At 36.8% G+C, this 24,720-nt stretch overlaps 1 protein-coding gene across 1 annotated transcript in view; it reads left to right on the top strand.

The window, feature by feature from the left end:
- Positions 1-13,099: 13,099 nt before the first annotated feature.
- Positions 13,100-24,720, top strand: part of RCAN1 (regulator of calcineurin 1) — a 43,146-nt gene continuing 31,525 nt past the window's right edge. The window contains exon 1 of the mRNA XM_032680164.1: positions 13,100-13,350. Within this exon, the coding sequence (XP_032536055.1) occupies positions 13,144-13,350 (207 nt within the window). The 5' untranslated portion in view covers positions 13,100-13,143. The remainder of the gene's footprint in view (positions 13,351-24,720) is intronic.

The raw sequence follows: 24,720 nt of genomic DNA, 5'->3' as shown, positions 1-24,720 counted from the left end.
CAGATGCCATTTCCCAAATCCAGGTTTATAAAGACACCCCTCTCACACCCTCACCCACCGCTCTGACCCTCTGGAACCGCCACGGCCACGACAGCCTGTTAGAAAAAAATCCGGGCAAACAGCCTTTGAGCCGCTCCAAACGTCGGTGAGGAGGGAAACGTGTTCCCCCCTCAAAGGGAACATCGAAACACTCCGTGCAGAAAAATAAACCCCCCTAGATTTGCAGACTTTTAAGTGGTTTTCATTCACGTGCTGCGATCCTCCGTGAGTCCGCATTTAAATGGGGTGGGAAAGAAACAACTTTTCCTTCGAGTAAAGGAAAAAAAATCCTAATTTTCTGGGTGCAGACAGAACAGTGGAGGTAGAGTTACCTGCCAGAGCTACCCTAGTTAAAAAAACGCGGTTAAACAGTTCTATATCCGTGTCTATAAATCCACTTTGTTTTACATTTGAGAAGGGGAAGAGAACACGGGTTTGGAATGGGTGGGAAGGGGGAAGGTGCAGCCCACGGGAGGTGGGAAATCCTACGGAATAAATCATCCCAGCGTGTCAAACACTTACTCTGCCAAAAAAAAAATAAATGGGTGAATAAAGGAATGATCCTGCAGCTCTTTTGGTGTTTGCCCGGGGGTGCTTTGGGAGGGAGACAATAGAACGGAGGCTGCTGTGGTCAGAAGGGGTGTTTCTGGGAAATTTAGGAACAAAGGATCTAGAAAATTTAGGAAGAGGGGTTCAGGAAGGTTTAGGAACAGGGGTTCAGGAAGATTTAGGAACAGGGGCTCAGGAAGGTTTAGAAACAGGGGGTCAGGAAGATTTAGGAACAGGGGCTCAGGAAGATTTAGGAACAGGGACTCTTGAAGGTTTAGGAACAGGGGCTCATGAAGATTTAGGAACAGGGCTCAGGAAGGTTTAGGAAGAGAGGGTCATGAAGATTTAGGGACAGGGGTTCAGGAAGATTTAGGAACAGGGGCTCAGGAAGATTTAGGAACAGGGACTCAGAAAGATTTAGGAACAGGAGCTCATGAAATTTAGGAACAGGGGCTCAGCACCTGACAATGGGGGTCTTGCAGCCAGACCCATCATCAGGTAACTTTTCCCTTTTCTCTTATGGGGTATGATGTCAGTAGAATGACACAACTCAGTCATGTCTGTGTTGATAATGTTGGTTTACTCATCCTTATCCTTCTTAACCCTTGGCCTGAAGCTTGGCCACAGCATGGAATGGTTTGGGCTGGAAGGGACCTGAAGGATCATCCCCTTCCACCCCCTGCCATGGGCAGGGACACCTTCCACCAGCCCAGGGTGCTCCAAGCCCCGTCCAACCTGGCCTTGGACACTTCCAGGGATCCAGGGGCAGCCACAGCTTCTCTGGGCAACCTGGGCCAGGGCCTCCCCACCCTCACAGCCAGGAATTCCTTCCCAATATCCCATCTAATCCTACTTTCTGGCAGTTTGAAGCCATTCCCCCTTGTCCTGTCCCTCCATCCCTTGGAAATAGTCTCTCTCCATCTTTCCTGGAGCTCCTTCAGGCCCTGCAAGGCCACAATCAGTTCCCCCCAAAGCTTCTCCTCTCCAGGCTGAACAATGCCAGCTCTCCCAGCCTTTCCTCCCAGCAGAGCTGCTCCAGCCCTGGGATCCTCTTGGGACCTCCTCTGCATTCCCTCCAGGAGCTCCATGTGCTGTTCCCCAGGTGTCACACAAGTCCCATCTTCCAAAACTTTCAGACATGAGCCAGAGCCCACCCCGTGATGTCCCTGACCTGTCACAGGACCCTGGTTGGAAAAACAAGGCTCAGCTCAGGATTTTAGGGTGGGAAGGAACAGCAAAGGAAGGTTCCTGGCATAGAAGTGGTGGGAATTTTGCAGAACTGGTGGCAGGTTATGGACACAGCACCAAAATCAGCTGGGGATGGTCATGGACAACGCTCTGAGGGACAGGGGGGAGTGTTGGGGTGTCCTGGGCAGGGCCAGGGCTGGGACTGGATGATCCTTGGGGGTCCCTCCCAGCTCAGGAATTCTATGACAGGCTCTGTCAGCCGAGTCCCTCCTAAATTTGCCCCGGGATTTGATCTGCTGGAAGCACAGGAGAGATGCCTGGCTGTGCCCTCCTCCCTTAGCCAGCAACACCACGATCCCATTTTTCCTTTTTTTACCTCTTCCCTGCTCTCCATTTCCACGAGGTGAGGATTTCAAGGCCAACAACAACAACAAAAAAAAACACCCTTTCAGTGATAAACAGTCCCCCATTGTTACCAGCGCTCGGTGTTTAAGCCTAACAAAAGATTAGCTCTTTAAATATACAGAGTTTAAGGACTAACAGCTTTAAGGACAACAGGCGTTGATTATCTTCGGAAGAGAAAAATTTAAGGCAGAGTGATTCAGTCGCCGCTTTTACGGGGGGATGATCGAAGAGTTTGGATCAGAACTCGCTGGGTTTTGACTCGAGCCCAGGAACAGAGATTTTTGTCCTTCTGCTTGCGGTGGTTTGAAATTCCCAAGAATCTAATTTTTAAGTTCAAGCCCCCCTCCCACAGTTTGCCCCCGTGAGAGGGTTTAGTGATGGTACGGACTTGATATCTTTTTCGCCCCATATGGAGAGTTTTCAGACAAAACACGACCGTTCGTTATTGGGGGAAGGGGAAAAATATTTACAAGAGAGATCTGATCCATTGTAAATACTTTTATATCATAGTAGAGATAACTAAGATTGTATATAATGTATTGTAATATTTATTTGTACAATCATTGCAATATATTCCCTTTCCCCCCGTTTTGAGTCTTGTGTAGTATCTGAAAAACCATTTCACGCTCAGTTGAGATGTGGGAGGAAGTTTAAACTAGAAAATTAAATTTTGGAACTCTCAAACCATAAGCCCAGAACTCCAGTTTGGAGGTTCCCATTCCACGAGGTTCCCAAACCAGAGAGATAAAATCGGAGCCCCACCTCGCTCCTTGTCACCCTCCAGCATCCCGGTTTTCCAGAGGCAGTTTTGGAAGCGTTCCAATCGTCTCCGTGCCGGTGGAATCCCGGAGCTTTGGCTGCTCTGGGCTCTCAGGACTCTCCGCCTCAACCACTTAATTACAATTAATCTCCCCCGCTCCATCTCCAAGCTCTTTACGCCCCATCTGTTTCTGGAACAGCTCCTCGGCTAATAAATATGATTTTCTCCGGCTCCGGGCAGGATTAATTCACACCTTCTCCAGTTAAAAGATAATTAAACACCGCAGGTAATTAAACACCGCAGATGTTAAACATTAGTGACAACACCGAGATCCCTTCGCAGTCTGGCAGGGAACAAGTTTTATCCCCGGGGGTTATTAATTAATCTCTTCTTGCTTGGATTATTGGAGCTTCTTTTCCTTCCCTGGCTGTCCAGGTTGTCGTAGATGCAAGCTGAGGGGTTTTTTTAGCAGCCGGAGGTAAGGAAAAAATTCCTTTATCTTCGGGTGTTTTGCGCCGAAGTCGGCGGGAAAGAGGGGGAAGAAGAGCCTCTGGAATTTGGGTGGTATTTAATTGTGTTCCCCGGAGGGATTTGTCAGAGTAAACACAGACAGGTACAATCCCAATGTCCGAGGGTTCAACTGGAGCTTCCACAAATTGCTTGTGGTATAAAACATTATCCCATGTGAGAATATTAAAAGAATATTATGAATAGAATATTATGAATAGAATATTATGAATATTAGAATATGAATGCCCGGCCTTTTGAGATGGAAAAAAGAAAAAAAAGAGCCCCGAAAACTGCATGACTATTTCCTTTAACGTTTTTAAAATGTTATTTCGACTGTGGAAAAGGCAAAGTTGGGGATGGAAAAACAGCGTTGGAGGGTTGGGATTTTTTTCCTGCTGTGTTTGTCCTGGGTTTCTTAGTTTTCCATGGAGAATTTGGGGTGATATTCCATTATTTTGGGGGGGGGGGGGAGAGGGTGTCCCAAAATAAGGGGGACTGGAAGAGCAGCTTGGGGAGGGGTGATGCCATCTGTATTTAGAGTTCTGAGCTTCCCAGCTCTAAGCTGATTAGGGGCAATCCCTTCCCTTCCCAGCTGCCTCGGGAAAGGTGGGAATGTGCAAGGGAGGAGGGGGAAAGCTCCTTGCCAGGCTGGGAAGCACAGGATTCCAACCTTCCTCCAACTGAGGCTGGAAAAGGGAGGAGAAAGAGGAGGTGCACCCTCATTCCGGGTACTCCCAGTCTCTCTTTCCCTCCCGTTCCTCAATTCCCAACATCCCACAGAGCAGCCTGGATTTAAATCCTGACTGATTTAATCCTGAATCGTTCCACAGCCTGTTAAAAAACAGGAGAGCATTGACAACAAAGCTTTCAAACCTCAACAAAACCCCTATTTTTTTCCCCCTCTATTTTTTTCCCCCTCTATTTTTTTCCCCCTCTATTTTTTTTCCCCTCTATTTTTTTTCCTCTTAAAACCTCCAAAAGAATCTTCGATTTTCCCATTTTTTTTCCCCCCCTTTTCCTACATTTTGCTTTAAAAGCACAACGGCAATGAAGAATTAACACCCTCCACGTGCCTCAGGCGAGGCAGAAAACACGTGGTTTATGTCTGGTTTTTGTTTGTTTTTTTTTTTTTTTATTTTCAGGTATCATTTCGAAATAAAACATTTCTAAATCACTTCTAAATAAATCGTTTCCAATAAAAGGATGGGTTGGAATTAGCTTGGAAGCGTGGAGGTCCTGGAAAGGCTGGAGAATGTCCTGGAATGTTGTTTTGTTTCCTCACTAAATTAAGTCCAGCTTAACGAGCACCGTGGTCTCGGTTTTATTTTGGGCAACTCCAGGCTCTGGATCCTTCCAAAGTCCCTCCTCTACTTCCAAATTCCTCCCAATTCCAATTCCAAAGCTGGAAACGAGCCCTGACTCGTTTTACAATCAAAATTAAATGGAGAAACCCAGTGGGTCGTATTTCTTTTTTTTTCCTGTCTTATAAACTCTGCTTTTCTCACTTTTTGCTTTAAAATATATTTTAAATAATTTGTAAATATATAAAGCATTAAAATATATATTTTATATATAAGAAAATATAAATATATTTATATATTTATATGTTATATTAAATATATTTATATCTATTATTTATATATTATATATATTTATATTTTATATTATTATATATATATTTATATATTTATATACATTATATATTATTTATATATATTTTATATTATATTTTATTTATATTATATGATATTAAATTATATTATTTATATTATATTTATCTATTATTTATATATATTTATAAAAATATATATGAATAATATAAAATATAAATATATATAAATACATATATTTAAATATAAAATATAAATATATAAAATATTAAAATATTTAAAATGTATATGTCTATAAAAAGTCTATCCAGTTGGATCAGTTAGATCCAACAGAGTGTTTTTGTGTGAAACTGGAAATAACTCGAAGCTTTTTTTAGGCTCCAAGAGAGATTTTTTTTTTCCTGTCTTATAAACTCTGCTTTTCTCACTTTTTGCTCTAAAATATATTTTAAATAATTTTTAAACATATAAAATATTAATATCTATTTATATATTGTAAAATATAAATATAAATATATTTATATAAATATATTATAAAATATAAATATAAATATATTTCTATAAATATATATTATACAATACAAATATAAAATATAAATATATATTTAAATATAAAATATAAATATATAATATATTAAAATATTTAAAATATATGTCTATAAAAAGTCTATGAAGCCTCAGTTAGATCCAACAGAGCTTTTTAGTGAGGAACTGGAAATAACTCGAAGCTTTTTTAAGCTCTGAGAGATTTTCTTCACTTTTAATAATGGATTGTCTTGAACTCTGTTATTTTAACTCCTATTTCAAATCACTCTATTTTCTTTTAAATAAATAAATTTTAAATAAATCAGTTTCCTGGTTTATTGTGCCTGTTGCTTCTCGGAATAATCTCTTGAAATATAATCCCCAGTCAGAGCTCCTTTGATTTTTATTTTTTTTTTAATACTCTCGTTTGAAACTTATTTCTTCTTTTCAATCTCAATTTTTTATGCCCTTGTTTTAAATTTCACTTCACCTTTCACAGCTTTTTTTTCCCCCCCCCTGTAAAACAGAGTCACATTCTCAACCATTTCCACTTGAACTTGCATTTTAAGATTAAAATTAATATTAAAATTAATATATATTAAATTAATATTAATTTTTTTTTGAATTCAGAGAACTTTTAAATTTACTTTAGCTTTTAAAAGAGCTACTTGGGGCCAGGGTTTAGGGGTGATGATGGTGGGACTGGATGGTCCTGAAGGTCTCTTCCAGCCCTGAGGATTCTCTGACAATTATAGATTTGGGGAATAAAACTCAGGATCTTTCAGGCCGGTGCTGAGCTGCTCTGAGCTGCTGACAGAGGGAAGTTCCCCGGGCACTCAAGGTCCAGCGCTCACTTGTCTTTCACTAATGTTCATTTTTCACTAATATTCATTTTATGTTATTTGCACACAGGTTATGTCACAATCTTTTCCATTTTCCTTTTCCATTTTCCTTTTTCCTTTTCCCTTTTCCTTTTCCCTTTTCCCTTTTCCCTTTTCCTTTTTCCTTTTCCCTTTTCCCTTTTCCTTTTTTCCTTTTCCTTTTTTCCTTTTCCTTTTTTCCTTTTCCTTTTTTCCTTTTCCTTTTTTCCTTTTCCTTTTTCCTTTTCCTTTTCCCTTTTCCCTTTTTCCTTTTACTTTTTCCTTTTCCTTTTCCCTTTTCCTTTTTCCTTTTCCTTTTTTCCTTTTCCTTTTTCCTTTCCCTTTTCCCTTTTCCCTTTTCCCTTTTCCTTTTTCCTTTCCCTTTTCCCTTTTCCCTTTTCCTTTTTTCCTTTTCCTTTTTTCCTTTTCCTTTTTTCCTTTTCCTTTTTTCCTTTTCCTTTTTCCTTTTTCCTTTTCCATTTTCCCTTTTCCCTTTTCCCTTTTCCCTTTTCCCTTTTCCTTTTTCCTTTTTCCTTTTTCCTTTTTCCTTTTTCCTTTTCCTTTTCTTTTCCTTTTTCCTTTTCCTTTTTTCCTTTTCCTTTTTACTTTTTCCTTTTCCTTTTTCCTTTTCCTTTTCCTTTTTTCCTTTTCCTTTTTTCCTTTTCCTCTTTCCCTTCTCTCCTTTTTCTTTCTCTCTTTTTCTTTCCTTCTTTCTTCTTTCTTTCTTCTTTCTTCTTTCTTCTTTCTTCTTTCTTCTTTCTTCTTTCTTCTTTCTTCTTTCTTCTTTCTTCTTTCTTCTTTCTTCTTTCTTCTTTCTTCTTTCTTCTTTCTTTCTTTTTCTTTCCCTCTTCCTTTCTCTGTTTTTTTCCTCTTTCCCTTCCCCTTTTCTTCTTCTTTTCTTTTCTTTTCTTTTCTTTTCTTTTCTTTTCTTTTCTTTTCTTTTCTTTTCTTTTCTTTTCTTTTCTTTTCTTTTCTTTTCTTTTCTTTTCTTTTCTTTTCTTTTCTTTTCTTTTCTTTTCTTTTCTTTTCTTTTCTTTTCTTTTTTTCCTTTTCCTTTCCTGAAATTTCCTTTCCTGAAATTACCTTTTTCCTCTTTTTCTTTTTTCTTTCTTTCTTTCTTTTTTTTTTTTAATTTTATTTTTTTTAATCCTCTCCTTTCCTTTTCCCAGGACTAGGCACCCAACCCTCCTCTTCCTTTTAACATTCCCAGCAGTTTTTCTGGAAGCTGTGCTCCGTTCCTTGTCCCTTTCCAGCGGCTCTCCCCGCAGCCCTCGGAGCTGAGCCCTGCTGTAAATCAGTAACCAGGCTCAGTCCTGCGATAAAAGCCTTTTCCCTGCGCTGGGGGTTTCCCTTTTCTCCCTAATTTAGGAGCCGAACCAGCGGAGCTTGAAAACCAGGAGGAGGTTCGGGACAACCCCCTCAAAGGATCCGGGGTGGGACCCGAGGGTGGCGGCGACCTTGGGAGCCCAACCTGTCCCCAGACAGGGGAAGGCACATTCCAGAGCTTCCCAGCTCGCTGGGAACGGCCGAGGGAGCGGCGGGAGGAGGGGGAGATGCCGGGAAAAGAGAAGAGATTGTGCCGATAGCGAACAAGGGAGCTGATGGGCATCGGGAACAGGAGCTTTGTGCGTCACCCGAGCCTCAGACACTCCTCAACCGCCTCAGCTCCTGCCCCTCGGAGCTTTTCACCATCCCAGCGATGCCAAAGGAGGAAAAAAATCCATGAACTTCACTGCATTGATTTGGTTTAATGGTATTTTATTGTTTTTTCAGGAGGAGGGGGCCCACGAGAACCTCAGGAGGTTTAACAAATCCCAGAGCTGGAGCTGCCCCCGGGTCGGGGCAATCCCAGCAGGATTGTCTGCGAGAAGAATTCCCTGAGAGCAGCCCTGGGGAGAAGGATTTGGGGGATTCTCGTGGGTGAAAAGGTGGAGATGAGCCACCAGTGTGTGTTGGCAGCTCTGAGATCCAACAGATCCTGGGCTGATCCCCCAGCGTGGGCAGCAGGGCAGGGGGGGATTGTGCCCCTCTGAGACCCCCCTGCAGAGCTGCTCCAGCCCTGGGGAACAGCACAGCAAGGACATGGAGCTGCTGGAGAGAGTCCAGAGCAGGAACCAAGAGGATCCCAGGGCTGGAGCAGCTCTGCTGGGAGGAAAGGCTGGGAGAGCTGGGATTGTTCAGCTGGAGAAGAGAAGCTTTGGGGTGACCTGATTGTGGCCTCCCAGGGCCTGAAGGGGCTCCAGGAAAGATGGAGAGAGACTATTTCCAAGGGCTGGAGGGACAGGACAAGGGGGAATGGCTTCAAACTTCCAGAGGGCAGGGATAGATGGGATATTGGGAAGAAATAGGGTGATGAGGGCTGGGATGGAATTCCCAGAGAAGCTGTGGCTGCCCCTGGACCCCTGGAAGTGTCCAAGGCCAGGCTGGACCTGGAGGAACCTGGGCTGGTGGAAGGTGTCCCTGCCCATGGCAGGGGATGGGACTGGATGATCCTTATTTCCTCTTCCAACCCAAACCATTCTGGCCTTCCTGGACCAGGAGGAGCTCCAAGAAAGATGGAGAGAGACTCCAAGGGCCTGGAGTGACTGGACAGCAGGGAATGGCTTCCAATTGACAGAGGGCAGGATGAGATGAGATATCGGGAAGGAATTCCTGGCTGGGAGGTGGGCAGGGGCTGGGACAGAATTCCCAGAGAAGCTGTGGCTGCCCCTGGATCCCTGGAAGTGTCCAATTCCAGGTTGGATGGGGCTTGGAGCAACCTGGGCTGGTGGGAGGTGTCCCTGCCCATGGCAGGAGGTGGGATGGGATGATCCTTCAGGTCCATTCCAACCCAAACCAGTCTGGGATTCTTCTCCGCCCTGGGACAGCTCCTGCTCTCCAAACCCCAGTTTGACCTTTCCAGACATCAGCTCCTTCCCAGGCTCTGCCTCCTGTTTCCTCCATCCATCGTTTTCCGGGACATTCCACGAAAAATCCTCTCCAGCAAAGCCTTCAGTTTTACCCCCTTGAAAGGTTTTTATGCTCCAAGAAGCCCCTCTGGGCTAATTTCTCACGGAGAGACTTGTTCCCCTCCAAAGTCTCCCACAGAAGAGAGGTCTGACCCCCTTTAAACCAAGCCAGACATTTAAAGTGAGTTTAAAAAGTCCCCAAAATCCCAAAGGTCCCTCCCAATCTCGATTATTTGGTGATTTTGTGATTTTTTTTTTTTTTCCTCCCTCCAAACGTTTTTCCATTTATTTATAATCCAGTCCCGCATAATCTGATTTTATTTTAAATTTTTAATTTTTTTTTTTTTTTGCCTTTCCGGCCAGCTGCTGTTCACCAGAGAAATTCGGATTTCTAAAGTCGCAGCAGCGCTTTCGACCCCTGCGAGGTTTTATTTTACCACTAGATGGTGGTGTCCGTGTTCGGAACGTTCCCCTGGCTCCTTTCCAGGGAACATTTAACGATTTTCCCCCCGGGAAGCTTTTCCTGCGGGCAAAGAAATCGTTAAGAGTTAATCGCTGCCCCTTTACGGTGAAAGACGCGCTCCGGCCTCGAATATTGAGGGGGAAAATCCGATTTTTGAACAAGAAAGGATGAATCTTTAAATCCTAAATTTAGGGAGATTCAGGTTTATTTATATTTTATTGTTTTTTTTTCTGGTGCCTGCGACTGGGGGGGTTTTAATCTGAATTAATTTGGGGTTTGAACTTTCAAGCTCTCAGGGCAAAGAGGCCCTCGGTGATCGCGATCTCAGCTTTAGGCTTAATTAATTATATTAATTATATTAAATATATTTAATATTTAATTAAATACAATAATATTCTACATAATATTATATTACATATTAATATATATTATATAATAGTATATATAATATATGCAATATATATATAATATATGCAATAACCTCGGCTGGTTCTTGCAATTCAGATGTTATATTTGTGGGCACAGTAAATTATTCATTTTATTTAATATAATCAAATATTAAATACGTTTAATATTTAATTAAATATTTATATTTATATTTTATATTATAATATATAATATAATGTTATATATCCTATGTTATATATAATATATATAGAATATATATTCTATATAATATAGAATATATATATTATATCATGTATTATATATATTTTATATATTTTATATAGAATATATATTCTATATGATATAGAATATTTATAATATTATATCATGTATTATATATATCTTATATATTTTATATATTATATGTATTCTATATGATATAGAATATATATAATATTATATCATGTATTATATATATTATATATATTTATATATAACATATATTATAGAATATAGAATATATATTATACCATGTATTATATATATTATATATATATTTTTATATAACATATATCATAGAATATAGAATATATATAATATTATATCATGTATTATATATAATATATATTTTTATATATAATATATATATTATATAATATAGAATATATATAATCTTATGTTATGTATTATATATTATATATATTTTATATATAATATATCTTATATAGAATATAGAATATATAATGTTATATTATATATTATAATATAAAATAGAAATATAAATATTTAATTAAATATCAAACACATTTAATATTTAATTATATGAAATTATATTAAATATTAAAATATTTGATTATATTTAAATATCATTAATAACTTACTGCACCCACAAATGTGACACCTGAATTGCAGTAACCAGCCGAGGGGAAATTAATATTTGGCCATGGTTTTCCCAACAGGAGGATTCCAGGCTGCAGTTCTGGGAATTTATTGGTGGTGGGTTTTGCTTCCTGGCTTTTTCTAAATATGTGCCCCATTATATTTCCATTTCCTCAGGTGGAATTTTCACAGGGGGGCTGGAAAATCCACACGGGAAACACCTTTGACATCAAAGAATAGAGTTAAAAATGGCATTATTTTGGCTGGATTTAGCACAAAACAGCTTCACATATTTTGATTTTTCTTTTAAAGATACCATTTGTCCAAAGTTTTGTGAAAATGGGATCAAAAACACACGGATTTATGTCACAAGTGAGCACAAAAATATCCTGTATGTAGCTTATCTCTACCCCCAAGAAAGACTTAATACAGATTAAAGAGCCAAAAAAACCTGCAAATGAGGAGGAGGAAGGTGGCAATTTTTTTCTCCTCCTCTGTGTGTTGGCTGAGATTGTAATTCATCACTTTAAAACCTTTGATCTGTCAGGAAAAAAAAGGCACAATAATGTTTTCCAAGTGTGCACTAACACATTTTCTCTAAAAAAAAAAATACAGTTAAAAGCTGTGATCTAGAACAATTATTAAATCAAGCTAATTATTTATACAGGCAGAGAGTGACAGGATAAGAGTAATGGTTTTATGCCGAAGGAGGGCGGGTTTAGGGTAAGTAAATTTAATTTAAAAAAACCTTGTGACCTCTGAAGCTCATTTTTGGGCCTTCCCCTGGAAGGAGGTGCTACATATATATATATAAAAATATATATATATGTATGCGTGTATATATATGTATGTGTGTGCATATATATAATATATGTATGTATGTATACACACACACATATATAGAGATATATATATATATATTTGCAATTGGCCTTTATGGCTTTATTGACCTAAGTAAAGAAGGAATGCTGTAAGAAAATATCTCCTCTAAGGATAAAATAATCACCAGCAGGAGGAGACACAACTGTGCAAACAACATTATGGCCTTTTTTTAAATTTCAAGTTTCCTTCTGTTTACCTGTTCAATGACGCATTTGTAGAACACCATAATAATATATAATATATAATAATAATATATAATACATACTAATATACTATAATAATATATAGTGTATTTTAATAATGATGTATTTATATATAGTATATTTTAATATATAGTATGTTTTAATATGTATAATACATATATAATATATAGTATGATTTAATATGTATAATACATATATAATATGTATTATTTTATATATAATGTATATATATATACACTGTATACTTACACTATAATATATAGTATTTATACTATATATACTACACACACAGTATATCATATATACCATAATTTTATATATAGTATGTGTACACTGTATATATACACTATGTATATGCCATATATACACTATATATGTATATAATGTATATATAGTGTATATAGTATATATATGGTGTATATAGTGTATATAATATCTATATGGTATACATATGTACATATATATATACACACTCTACATATACACATATATATGCATCTATAGATACATAGATATGTATATATATATACATATATATACCCGTATATACATACATATATATACACGTCTATATGTATATACATTGTGTTGCTCGGTTGCCAGCTGAGGCGAAGCCACGACAACTTTATATAGTATCTCTACAGTATATATAGTATTTATGGCATATTTCACGCATATAGTATATTACATATAACGTCTGTTACGCTCCCTCACAGTCGTTGCCCTCACTCAAGATGGCGGAAGGCGCCTCACCAGAACACCTGTTGCCACGGCGGCCGCCGCTTCCTATTGGCTGACACGGGGAGGGGGGGCGGAGGCGGCGGCTTCCTATTGGCTCAGACGATGCGGGGGTGAAGGAAACAAAATGGCGGCCGGAGGGGCGGGTGAAGCCGCCTTGGCAACGTCCGTTCAGCCGCCTCCGCGCGGCCCCGGCCATGGAGGAGCCGCCGCTCCGGGAGCCGCCGCCGCTGCCGCCCGAGGAAGGGGAGGAGGAGGAGGGAGAGGAAGAGGAGGAGGAGGAGACGGACACGGAGTGGAGCTTCGTTGACGGCGAGATGGAGGCGGTGGCGCTGCGGGACCTGCCCACCTCCACCATCGCCTGCAACCTGGACCCGCGCGTGTTCCAGGACGGGCCGTGCCGGGTGAGCGGGGCCGGGGGGCAGCGGGTGAGGGGCCGCCGCCGACCTCGGCGGGGCTCGGAGGGGAAAGGGCGGCGAGACAGCGCCCTGCCCTGCCCGGGATCCGCGCCTGGAATGCCGTCGGGTGTCGGGAACGAGCCGATCCCGCTCCGCAACTCCCCGGCAGGAGCGGGGAGCCGGGGGGGGGTCGGGCTCTGCTCCCGGGGAACAAGGGACGGGAGGAGGGGGAACGGCCTCAGGCTGTGCCAGGGGAGGCTCGGGTTGGACATCAAGAGGAATTCCTTCATGGAAAGGCTTGTTAAACATTAGAACTGCCCGGGGAGGTTTGGAGTCCCCATCCCTGGGGGTGTCCGGGGAACGCCGGGACGCGGCGCTCGGTGCCCCGGGCTGGGATCGGGAGCATCGGCACATCCCGGAGCTCTTTTCCAGCCTCGGTGATTCAACACCAACGACTATCCCCGTTTAATTCCTTTAATTCCCCAACCCTTAGCTCGGGGAGAAGCTTTACACAGACCAGAATGGGGAAAAAAATTGACCCTGGGCCACCTTACGCTTCTGTAGTCGAGGTTTTGGTTGTGGTCGAGGTTTTGGTTGTGGCAACCAAAAGCACTTTTTTTGCGCTTTTTTAATGCGTTTTTATACTTGGTTTTCCTATCAGGCTCTTCTTTCCTGGTGTCTTTCAAACTGAGGGAGATGCTTAAGCTTTTTTAAACGGGTGGGAATTCAAGGGAATGGACTTGAAAAATCAGGCAATAATGGTGCTGGTTTTAAATCCCTTAAAATAACTGCCCGTGTCTTCGTGAAATACTCAACTTGCTGACAGCTATAATATATTAAAAATAGGAGATGCAGCTACATTATATTGCAGTTTCTGAGGTTATGTAATTTTTAATGCCCAATATATTTTATCTTTTGGTGTTATCATAGAATTCCAGGCTGGTTTGGGGTGGAAGGGACCTTAAAGATCCATGGGCAGGGACACCTTCCAGTATCCCAGGTTGCTCCAAGTTCCATCCAGCCCGGCCTTGGACACTCCCAGGGATGGGTCTCTGAACACTTAAACCATTTTTCGGTCTTTCTTTTTATTATTCCAATTAATCTCTGTCTCCAGTAATTTAATTTAGACGAGGACAAAGTCTTGAGTATCCTTAAAACTACAATAAAAAATTGTTTTAACGTCTTTTTTTCGCCCCCCTTCCTAAGAGCTGCAGCAGGAAGGGGTGCAGATTCCTTAAAATAATACCACATTAATTAGATGTTCGTCATTAATTAGATGTTCATCATCTCAGCATGAACTGTGTTCTCTTGCCCATGGGTGACAACTTGTACATTTACTGCATAATTCACATTTCTGAGGCAAAGGATGGAAGAATTCTCTTGAACTCGAATAAATAGGTGTGTCCAAGAGGGGAGAAAAGCCTCAGAGTTTTATAAATAATGCAAAGTAAAGAAAGAGAAGAGTTGAGGGACTTGGGACCCGGTGGTTTAAAACGTGCTGGTTGTGCACAGACTTTTAATAGGTGGAAAAATGAGCTTAAGTGTCAGGGAACTGAACTTTTAACCACTGAAATACAGAATTTAGGTGGAGTTGGTACAGTTACAGAGGTGGGAAATAACTTGAAAGCTGGAAATACTATGTAGGGAAACCCATTCATGGACTGGATTTGGTTTGAATTTGTTCTTTTGGCCAAATATCAGGGAAATTGCAAAGAGAGAGAAGGTGGAACCGAGGCTGTATCTCAGATTTTGGGGGTGGCAAAGGTGCCTTCAGCGTTTTGGGTGGTGGTTGCATTTTTGTATATCTATACATTTTATTTATTTACATATTTTAATATAACAAGGTTATATTAAAAGTGAGGAAAACCCCGTGTTCTTCCACGGTGTATCCAGTTTTCCCACAGCGTTTCCTGGCTCTGGTGTCTCAGAAAATGAAGATATTTTGTCACTCAGGGGTGTAAAGTGATGCTGACCACACTAAAATGAGTCCAAGATAATAATTTTAAATAATTTAAATTTAACACCTGGTTAGGGGCTTAATTCAAAGAAAACGCACTTGCTTTGCTGTCGGGTGTGAACAGAAAATTCAATTTATTGCAGCAAACAGTTGTGTGGAGCTTTGTGGTGTTGAAGGGACGAGGTTGTAAAACACACACCAGACACTGTTTTCTAAATATCCTGTGAGTTTGGGTGTGGTTTGCTGCTTTTCTGGGAGCTTCCTATTTTTCCCAGAGCATGTAACCCTCCTAAAATACCTTCTCTGTGTGATTAATGTTCCTTTTTCCCTTCAGAAGGCCCCTTAATAATCCTGGATTGCCCTATTTGGGGAGGGTTGATCCAATCAAAGGTGAGACAGGACAGCTATTTCTATTTTAACCCTTCCCAAACACTGATTTGTGCTTGAAATGCTGCCTGAATTTGTTATTTCTGCCCTTTTTTACTTTTGTTTTAAATTTTTTTTGTCGGCCTGTCGAGGTCCCAGTTGAGAAATCCAAAGTTTTATTTGATTTGTGACCAATCCCTTAAAAAGCAGACCCTCCTATCGAGGGAAATTCTAATAAATGACAGTTTCTTCTCTGCTTTATTCTCATAAGGAATAAAAATACTTCATGGCTGGTTTCTTAATATCAGCCCCTAAATCTTCCAGAGAACCCTGAAACACTCCCAAGTTTTTCTAAAGCACAATTTAGGAATATCTTTGAATTCTCTGTCTTTTGTTTTATTCTTAAGCACAAGAAATGAAGTGGGTTTTTTTATCTCTAGGTTGGCAAATGACCTTGGAAAAATGTAATTTTTGACTTTCTGAACCATTTTCTGTTCCTGTTTTCTGACCTGCAGCTTTTTGGTAGTTTTGCTGTTGATTTTTGCACTCGAGGGATTCTAACCCCAGATGAGTTTTATCTCTTAGAACTGGTCCTGTGTGCTCATTTATTAAAAAAAAGAATAAAAATTACAATAATCTGCCAATTATTGAAGCCAGCAATTCTGCTTTTATATCTTCCCATCCTCCTCAGCTGGTAATTCCATTTTTTCCCAGAGCTTTTCTCTCTCAGTGGAGACACTCAGGGTGGTTTGTTGTTTTTTTTTTTTCCTAGAATTTGTGCAAGTAAGTGGCAATAAATAAACTTCCATGGATTCTGGAATTCCAAAGGGATGTGGCACATTTCCCTGCTGGCTGGAGAAGTTCTGGGTCCAGCCACAGGAGGGCTTAAAAAAACTTCCTCTGGGCCCTCTTAGTCCCTCTCTAAGTAGGTGACCCAACTGGAACTTTGCTGGAAAGGGGGATAATTTATTATACAATAATGCAATTTTATAGCCTAACACAACTATTTCATATGATATTTTAATGGAGCGTTTTAATAAATATAATTATTTCATTATTCATGTTATTATTATATAATAATATAATTGTATAACTACAGTATAACCATTTCGTATAATATTTTAATATAATGATCTCAATATAAATATAATTAATTATCTAATAATATAATTTTACAACTAGAATGTAACATCATATTTTAATAAATATTATTTCAATATAAATATAATTAATTATCTAATAATATAATTTTACAACTTTAATGTAACAATTTAATATAATATCTTAATAAATATGATCTCAATATAAATATAATTCATTACCTAATAATATAATTTTATAACTATAATGTAACAATAATATAATTTTATAACTATGATGTAACAGTTTAGTATAATATTTTCATAAATATGATCTCAATATAAATATAATTCATTACCTAGTAATATAATTTTATAACTATAATGTAACAATAATATAATTTTATAACTATAATGTAACAATTTAGTATAATATTTTCATAAATATAATGATCTCAATGTAAATATAATTCATTATCTAATAAATTTATAATATAACTATATAGAACTGTATCAATATATTTATAAAAATGTCAGATGAAATTGTTATAATTTCAATAGAAATATAATGTATTATATAATCTATATTTTAGAACTGCAATAAATATAATAGAATATTTTTATAAATATAATAATCTCAAGAGAAATATATTTTATATTATATATATTATGTGTTATATATTATACATTTTATATTTTTATGTTATAATGTATATTGATAGATTTTAATTCTATTTATAATTATATTAATTATATTTATAATATCCTAATTACACCTTCAAAATTCTGCCTTTCCTTCACCTTTATGCAGCAAAAACTTGTTGGGAACTCCCCTAAAATTAAAGCTGTTAAATGAGCCACGTTTTTAGACCTTTTTAATGGATTTACAACCCACTGAAATAATCACGAGATGGATTTGGGGGTTTTTTTTTTTAAATACTTCAGGAATTACTGGAATTATTTCTGCTTCCCAGGAAGTCGCTGAGATTTCCCAGGAGTTTGTGACAAAACTTTCTTTTCTCAAATAATTCTCAGTTTTTGGTGATCTCTTCCTGGCCCAGTCACGTGGGCTCGTTAATCCTTTTACTCAAAGCTCCTTAAACCCCTCTTAGATCCCATTTCAAGAAAGGGATTTCAGAGAAATAGGAATATTTTTCCGTGAGCACAGCTCTGCCTGTGCCAAAACCTTCCCTGAGGGGGTGTCAAACTTAGTTCTTGGCCTCTGTGCCTTTCTCCAGATATTTTGAAGGGTTTCATTCTTCCTCTGCCAAAAAAAATCAATATATTTTGACAGTGTTTAGAGTTGTTTCAACGCTGCTGCTTTCTAAAAAAAAAAGGCTCTGTTGGTTCAGAGTCATGTCCCAATAATCTGGTTTTATTTTGAAGAGTAAAACCATTAAAAAATTAAAGCAATATATATTTTAATATGTATAATATTTCATATCATGTATTATATTAATATTGAAGTATCTTAATATTGAGTTATATTAATATCTTCATATATATTAAAATATATTAATATATTAATATATCAATATGTGATATATTTATTTATATATAAATATATATCTAATAATATAATATATAATATATTTAATATATTTAGTAATATAATATATTTATATATGATATATAATATGTTTATATATTATATATAATATATTTATATATTATATATATTATATATTATATATAATATATTTATATATAATATATAATATATTAATATATAATATATAATATGTTCATATATTTACATATAATATATTTATATATAATATATAGAATATGTTTTTATATAATATATATTATATATTTATATATAATATATTTATATATAATATATAATATGTTCATATATTTACATATAATATATTTATATATAATATATAGAATATATTTATATATAATATATATTATATATTTATATATAATATATTTATATATAATATATAATTTTATATAATATATAATATATATTATATATTTATATATAATATATTTAATAATATAATATATCTATACATAGTATAATATATAAATATATTAATAATATATTAAAATATATTTTCAGAGATTAAAAAGTTGGGAATATTAATATTAAGAATGGGGGTGGGACTGATTTGTGAGTGGTGTCTGGTATATAATACATGTAATATATATGTGCACAAGGTATATAATAAATATAAATTATATAATAACTTGGAATACGTTTTAAAAGCACAGGGATTTAGGGCAGAGCTTTTCTGGGAGGTTTAATTGCCTGGTTTAGAGGCACCTGATTTATAGCTTTTATTTCTTCCTCCCAGCACTTTTTACTGCCCAAGATAAACCAGAATGACTTTTTTTTAATTAATTAGTGAGTCATTATTTATTACTGGCCCCACTCATAAAGCAGAGCTGTCAATACTCAGCCAATTTGATTTATTAAAATCCATCAGGGATGAATCCTCCTCTTCCCTTTGCAGATTTTCAGGTGGTTCACGAGTTGGATTTGAGGTGGTTTTGCTTTTTGAGGTTGTTTGATAGATGGATTCCTTGATATTGGAAAAAAATCACCTCGGGATGCTTAATAAAAAAAATTAATCAGGCTTTGACTTTTAGATACAGGCAGGTAAAGCAAAAAAAAAACACTTTATTTTATTTTATTGGCCATTCTGGAAACTTCTGTGAAGGTCTGGTTTCAAAATAAATGTCTGTATAAAGACCTCTTAAAAATCAGGATGTTTTCCAAGTAAAAACTGGCTGAAAGGCAAGAAATGTTTCTTTTTATTTTATTTTTTTTTTGCCTAGAGTTGCTGCTTCCTTTCTCTGTAGAAATAGAAAGCTGGAGCAGCTGAGCTGCTGAAGTGCCAGGAGATAAAAGCTGGATTGTTAAAATAAATTAGTTTTTTCCTATTTCCATATTTTTATTTTAGGTGAAGAAGCCCTTCAGAATGCCTGTTGTTAAATAAAACACTTGTGTGGGTTTGTAGTTAAAATAACCCCTCCCTTCTGGTAACCCAAAAAATGTAGATAATATTATTAAATACATTAAGGCCATCTCTGATATTTTTTATAGAGTTTGATAATTATTATTATTGGTTTTGTCTGGACTGTCATAGTTCCTCAGAGCTGGTGACAGTAGGAATATTTCCATTACCATGGAAAGCTCGGGTTAGTTTTTAGTCCTGGGAATATTTGTTGTTGTATTCCAGTTTAGGGAGGAGGATGAAAGGAAATAACAGAGTTAAAATGCACATTTCTGGCAGGTTGGGATGTTAAATAGGCACAGATTTTCTTGTGCCAACGAGAACTTGGAGAGGGAATTAGTGTGAGAAAGGGGGAATTGGTGGGAAATCCTGGGGGGATGTTCTCCCAGTTCCTGGGGGGATGTTCTCCCAATTCCTGAGGGGATGTTCTCCCAATTCCTGGGGGGATGTTCTCCCAATTCCTGAGGGGATGTTCTCCCAATTCCTGGGGGGATGTTCTCCCAATTCCTGAGGGGATGTTCTCCCAATTCCTGAGGGGATGTTCTCCCAATTCCTGAGGGGATGTTCTCCCAATTCCTGAGGAGACGTTCTCCCAATTCCTGAGGAGACGTTCTCCCAATTCCTGAGGAGACGTTCTCCCAATTCCTGAGGAGACGTTCTCCCAGTTCCTGAGGGGACGTTCTCCCAATTCCTGAGGGGTGTTCTCCCAATTCCTGAGGGGTGTTCTCCCAGTTCCTGAGGGGATGTGTTCTCCCAATTCCTGAGGGGTGTTCTCCCAATTCCTGAGGGGATGTTCTCCCAATTCCTGAGGGGACGTTCTCCCAATTCTTGAGGGGTGTTCTCCCAATTCCTGAGGGGTGTTCTCCCAGTTCCCGAGGGGGCGTTCTCCCAATTCCTGAGGGGACGTTCTCCCAATTCCTGAGGGGACGTTCTCCCAATTCCAAACCCTTTGCAGGATGGGGTTTATTTTTCACGGAGTTCCTGTCTCGGCCCACTTGGCCCTTGGGCCACATCCCGTCCAGCCCATTGCAGGCATCTCTTGGCTCATGGAAACTCTGATTAAGGGCTTGGATTTTCCTCAGCTCCAGGTGCCAGGGAAACAGCTGCTGGTGCAGGCAGTGGAAAGTCTGAATAACTCCAGCCCGGGGTTGTGTAATCCAAGGAATAATCGGATCAGAGCAGGTTAAATCATCAGGGTTCTATTAAAAACAATGAGTGTGTGTTCACTCCTCATCACAGCACATCAAACTCATTAAAGAGAGCCCATCAATAAGGCAGGAATAAAGCTTTTCCCATCAGGATTTGGGGATTTTTCCATTGGGAAGGGAAGGGAGAAGAAGGCATATAATATATATAAGGTGTATGTTGACTTTGAGCACATTTAAAAAGCTTTTTTTTCCCTATATCTCAATAGAAATCTGCTTTTAGGAACCTCACCCAGAGCAGAGGAAGTGCAGGAATTCTTCAGGAGATGGTTCAGGAGAGATTGTTCCTTAATTAACTCCTTGGAATGCAGTTCAGTCGTGTTTTGCTTCCTTCCAAAGTAAAATTCCGTTTTCATCTGCTGGGCTGCAGTGAATGTTTTCATCTCCCCTGCTGGAAAAAAAAAAAAAGGAAACCCAAAAATTCCTGTAGCAGAACTTAAAACGAGGTGCAAAACTTCCACTTCAGCAAGTGGAGGTTCCTAAACCAAAAATCACTGCCTTGAATGTTCAGGAAGTTAAAATGTTTTCAGGAGTTATTTTCTAATGCTGGTCTTTTTTTTGTTTTGGTTTTTTTTCCCTTCAATCAAAACCATAAAATCGAAGAAATTAAATGCAGCCTCGAAGCTTTATTGTTAAACACCTTAAAAGCTTTCAGTGTGATGCTGATGTGTCACTACATATCTGAGAAAATTCCCAATATATCAGGCATTAACCTTACCAGAAATTCAGGGGATTCAGGGTAAAATCCAGACTTTTCTGTGGCTCCTTTTATTACATTTTATTATCTTTTCAAGGCCAGGTTGGAGCAACCTGTTCTAGTGGAAGGTCCCATGGCAGGGGGTGGGAATGAGATGATCTTTAAGGTCCCTTCCAACACATTTTATGCTCTTTATTAGTATATTTTCAAACACTTATAAAATTTCTGGATGCTTTTAATACGTTCTTAGAGGTCCAACGACTTCATATTATATTAAATTGCCTTTTTTTTTTTTTTTTGCTCCCCTCCCTGAACATTCTTAGAAGATATTTTGCAACTTCTCTTCCATGACTTCAGTGGGAAAATTTCATTCCTTAAAATTCACGAAATCCCAGCCTGATTCCGAGCAGCTCCTGTGGTTTTCTGAACTCCTGTGTTGGGAGTCTCATTTTGAATTTCCTGGTCTTTTATTTTTCCCTGAGTCACAGGGGGTGTGTCAGAGGATGGACACGTAACTGCTGCTTCAAATATCTGTAATATTTGAGTTAAACAAATAAGTGTTGGCATTAAAAAAAACCCAGACACAGGATTTTTCCATCTCTTTATCTTTGCACTCCCTCAAGGAGCAGTTTTGCCATAATCAAGGTAGCAAATTGTTAATTTTAAAAGTATTTTTCATTCTCCTTCATCGGGGTTATGGCCATACCTTCGCTGTGTGACAGTTCTTGTACCTGTCAGAGGGGGGAAAAAACCACTATAAAAATGTACAAAAAAAATGCTTTGGGGACAAATCCTGCTTTTTTTACTTCTCAGAAATGGCAGCTAAAGATCAAAATAATAATAATAATAATAATAATAATAATAATAAATCTCTGAGCCCACAGATGGTGCTGAAGGTGTGTTTGAAGCCTGAGAGATGCACAGAATGTTTGCTAATCAAGGTGAATCAGGCAGTATAAAATAATGTTACTGAAATCTTTCCTTTCCTAGACTAAGCCTGGCTTAAACTCCCTGAGCTCAGTGCTTGGTACCAGTTGTTCAATCCTCATTTTTATTCCTTAAAAACCACCCAAATGTAAACGTGAAGCACAAGGGGAAGGATCCCGTGAAAGCCAAATAACAGGAGAACAAAATCCAGAGGGACCATGAGTGCAAATGTTGGGGAAAAAATACTGGGATCAGCAAATCCAAACCCAAAGAACGACCCTAAACACGGAAATGCTGAAAGGTCTTAAACCCAACCGGCTCCACTTCAACCTTGGTAGTGAATAATCTTAATTTTTTTCAAATAGATTGGCTGTGGGACACCAGAGTTGACTGGTGAGCAGAGAGATCTGATTGAATTCATTTCATATATTTGCAAATTATTGTCTAATAAGAATTATTTGAGGTGTCCCTTCCTTGCTGGCTGTCCTTTGACTTGCAAATGGTCTGACTGGAAGCCTCTGTTAATTCTTTTTGCATCTCAATTTTCCCAAGCTTTGCAGTGACCACTGAGGTTGCACAGCCCAGAACTGGAAACGTTGGCTTTAAGCTCTTTATATTTTTATTTATTTTTTTGGCTTGGCAGGTTTGAAATGTCAGCTGGGCTTTGCTGAGCTGCTCTCAGAAGCAGTCGAGGTAGAGGCTGTGGGATCGAGTGACTTTGAGTGTGTGGGGGTTAAAAATGTGATTTTTAAGGGTCCTAAAGGAGCAGGTTAATGATGTTTTTGTGAAGAACACTTGAGCACATTCCTGGGTTTTCCTCCTTGTGCAATAAAACCCTCCCGTCTCCAAGGTTTTTAGAGGAGTTCAGCTGGAAAAAAAATGATAAACCTTAACTGGTCACATTGGAACAGTCTTTATATTATATTTATTTATATATATATATATACACATATAAAATATATAAAAATATATTAAAAATATAAAATATATAAAAATATAAATATACCTATAAATATATAATATATAAAAATATATATTCTTATATAAATATATATAAAATATGAAAATATATAAAAATATAAACATACATATAAATATATAATATATAAAAATATATATTTATATATAAATATATATAAAATGTATAAATATATAAAACATATATAAAATATAAAAATATATAAAAATATAAATATACATATAAATATATAATATATAAAATATTTATTTATATATAAATATATATAAAACATAAAATATAACATATATAAATATATATAAAATATATAAATATATATAAAACATATATAAAATATGAAAATATATAAAAATATAAACATACATATAAAGATATAATATATAAAAATATATATTTATATATAAATATATATAAAATATATAAAATATAACATATATAAATATATATAAAATATATAAATATATATAAAACATATATAGAATATGAAAATATATAAAAATAACATACATATAAATATATAATATATAAAAATATATATTATCTGATAAATATATATAAAATATAACATATATAAATAGATAAAACATATAACTATATATAAACTATAAAAATATATAAAAATGATAAACATACATATAAATATATAATATATAAAATATATATTTATCTATAAATATATATAAAATATATAAAATATAACATATAAATATATATAAAACATATAAAATATAAAAATATAAAAATACATATGAATATATAAAATATATAAATATATATAATATATATAGATATATAAAAAATATATAGAATATATAAAGCATATGAATATGCATACAAATATATATATTTATATATAAATATAAAAAATATATAAAATATAAAAAAATATAAAATATTTACAAATATATGTAAATATATAAAATATATATAAAATGTATAAATATATAAAAATATATATATAAATATATATATATAAAAATATAATATAAAGACTGTTCCCATGTGACCAGGTAAGGCTTATCACTTTTTTATGTATATATTTATATTTACATATTTATATTTATATATATTTATTGATTTGTATATATTTATTTTTTAATATATCTATATATATATTTATAAAACCCAGTATTTGCTTGAAGGCTGAGCAAACACAACAGGAGTCATCCCAGGGACTGGGATGTTGCTGTTGTT

This window comes from Chiroxiphia lanceolata, chromosome 2 (genome assembly GCF_009829145.1).
Source record: "Chiroxiphia lanceolata isolate bChiLan1 chromosome 2, bChiLan1.pri, whole genome shotgun sequence".
NCBI classification, from domain to species: Eukaryota; Metazoa; Chordata; class Aves; order Passeriformes; family Pipridae; genus Chiroxiphia; species Chiroxiphia lanceolata.
This window is presented reverse-complemented; position numbering and strand designations above follow the sequence as displayed.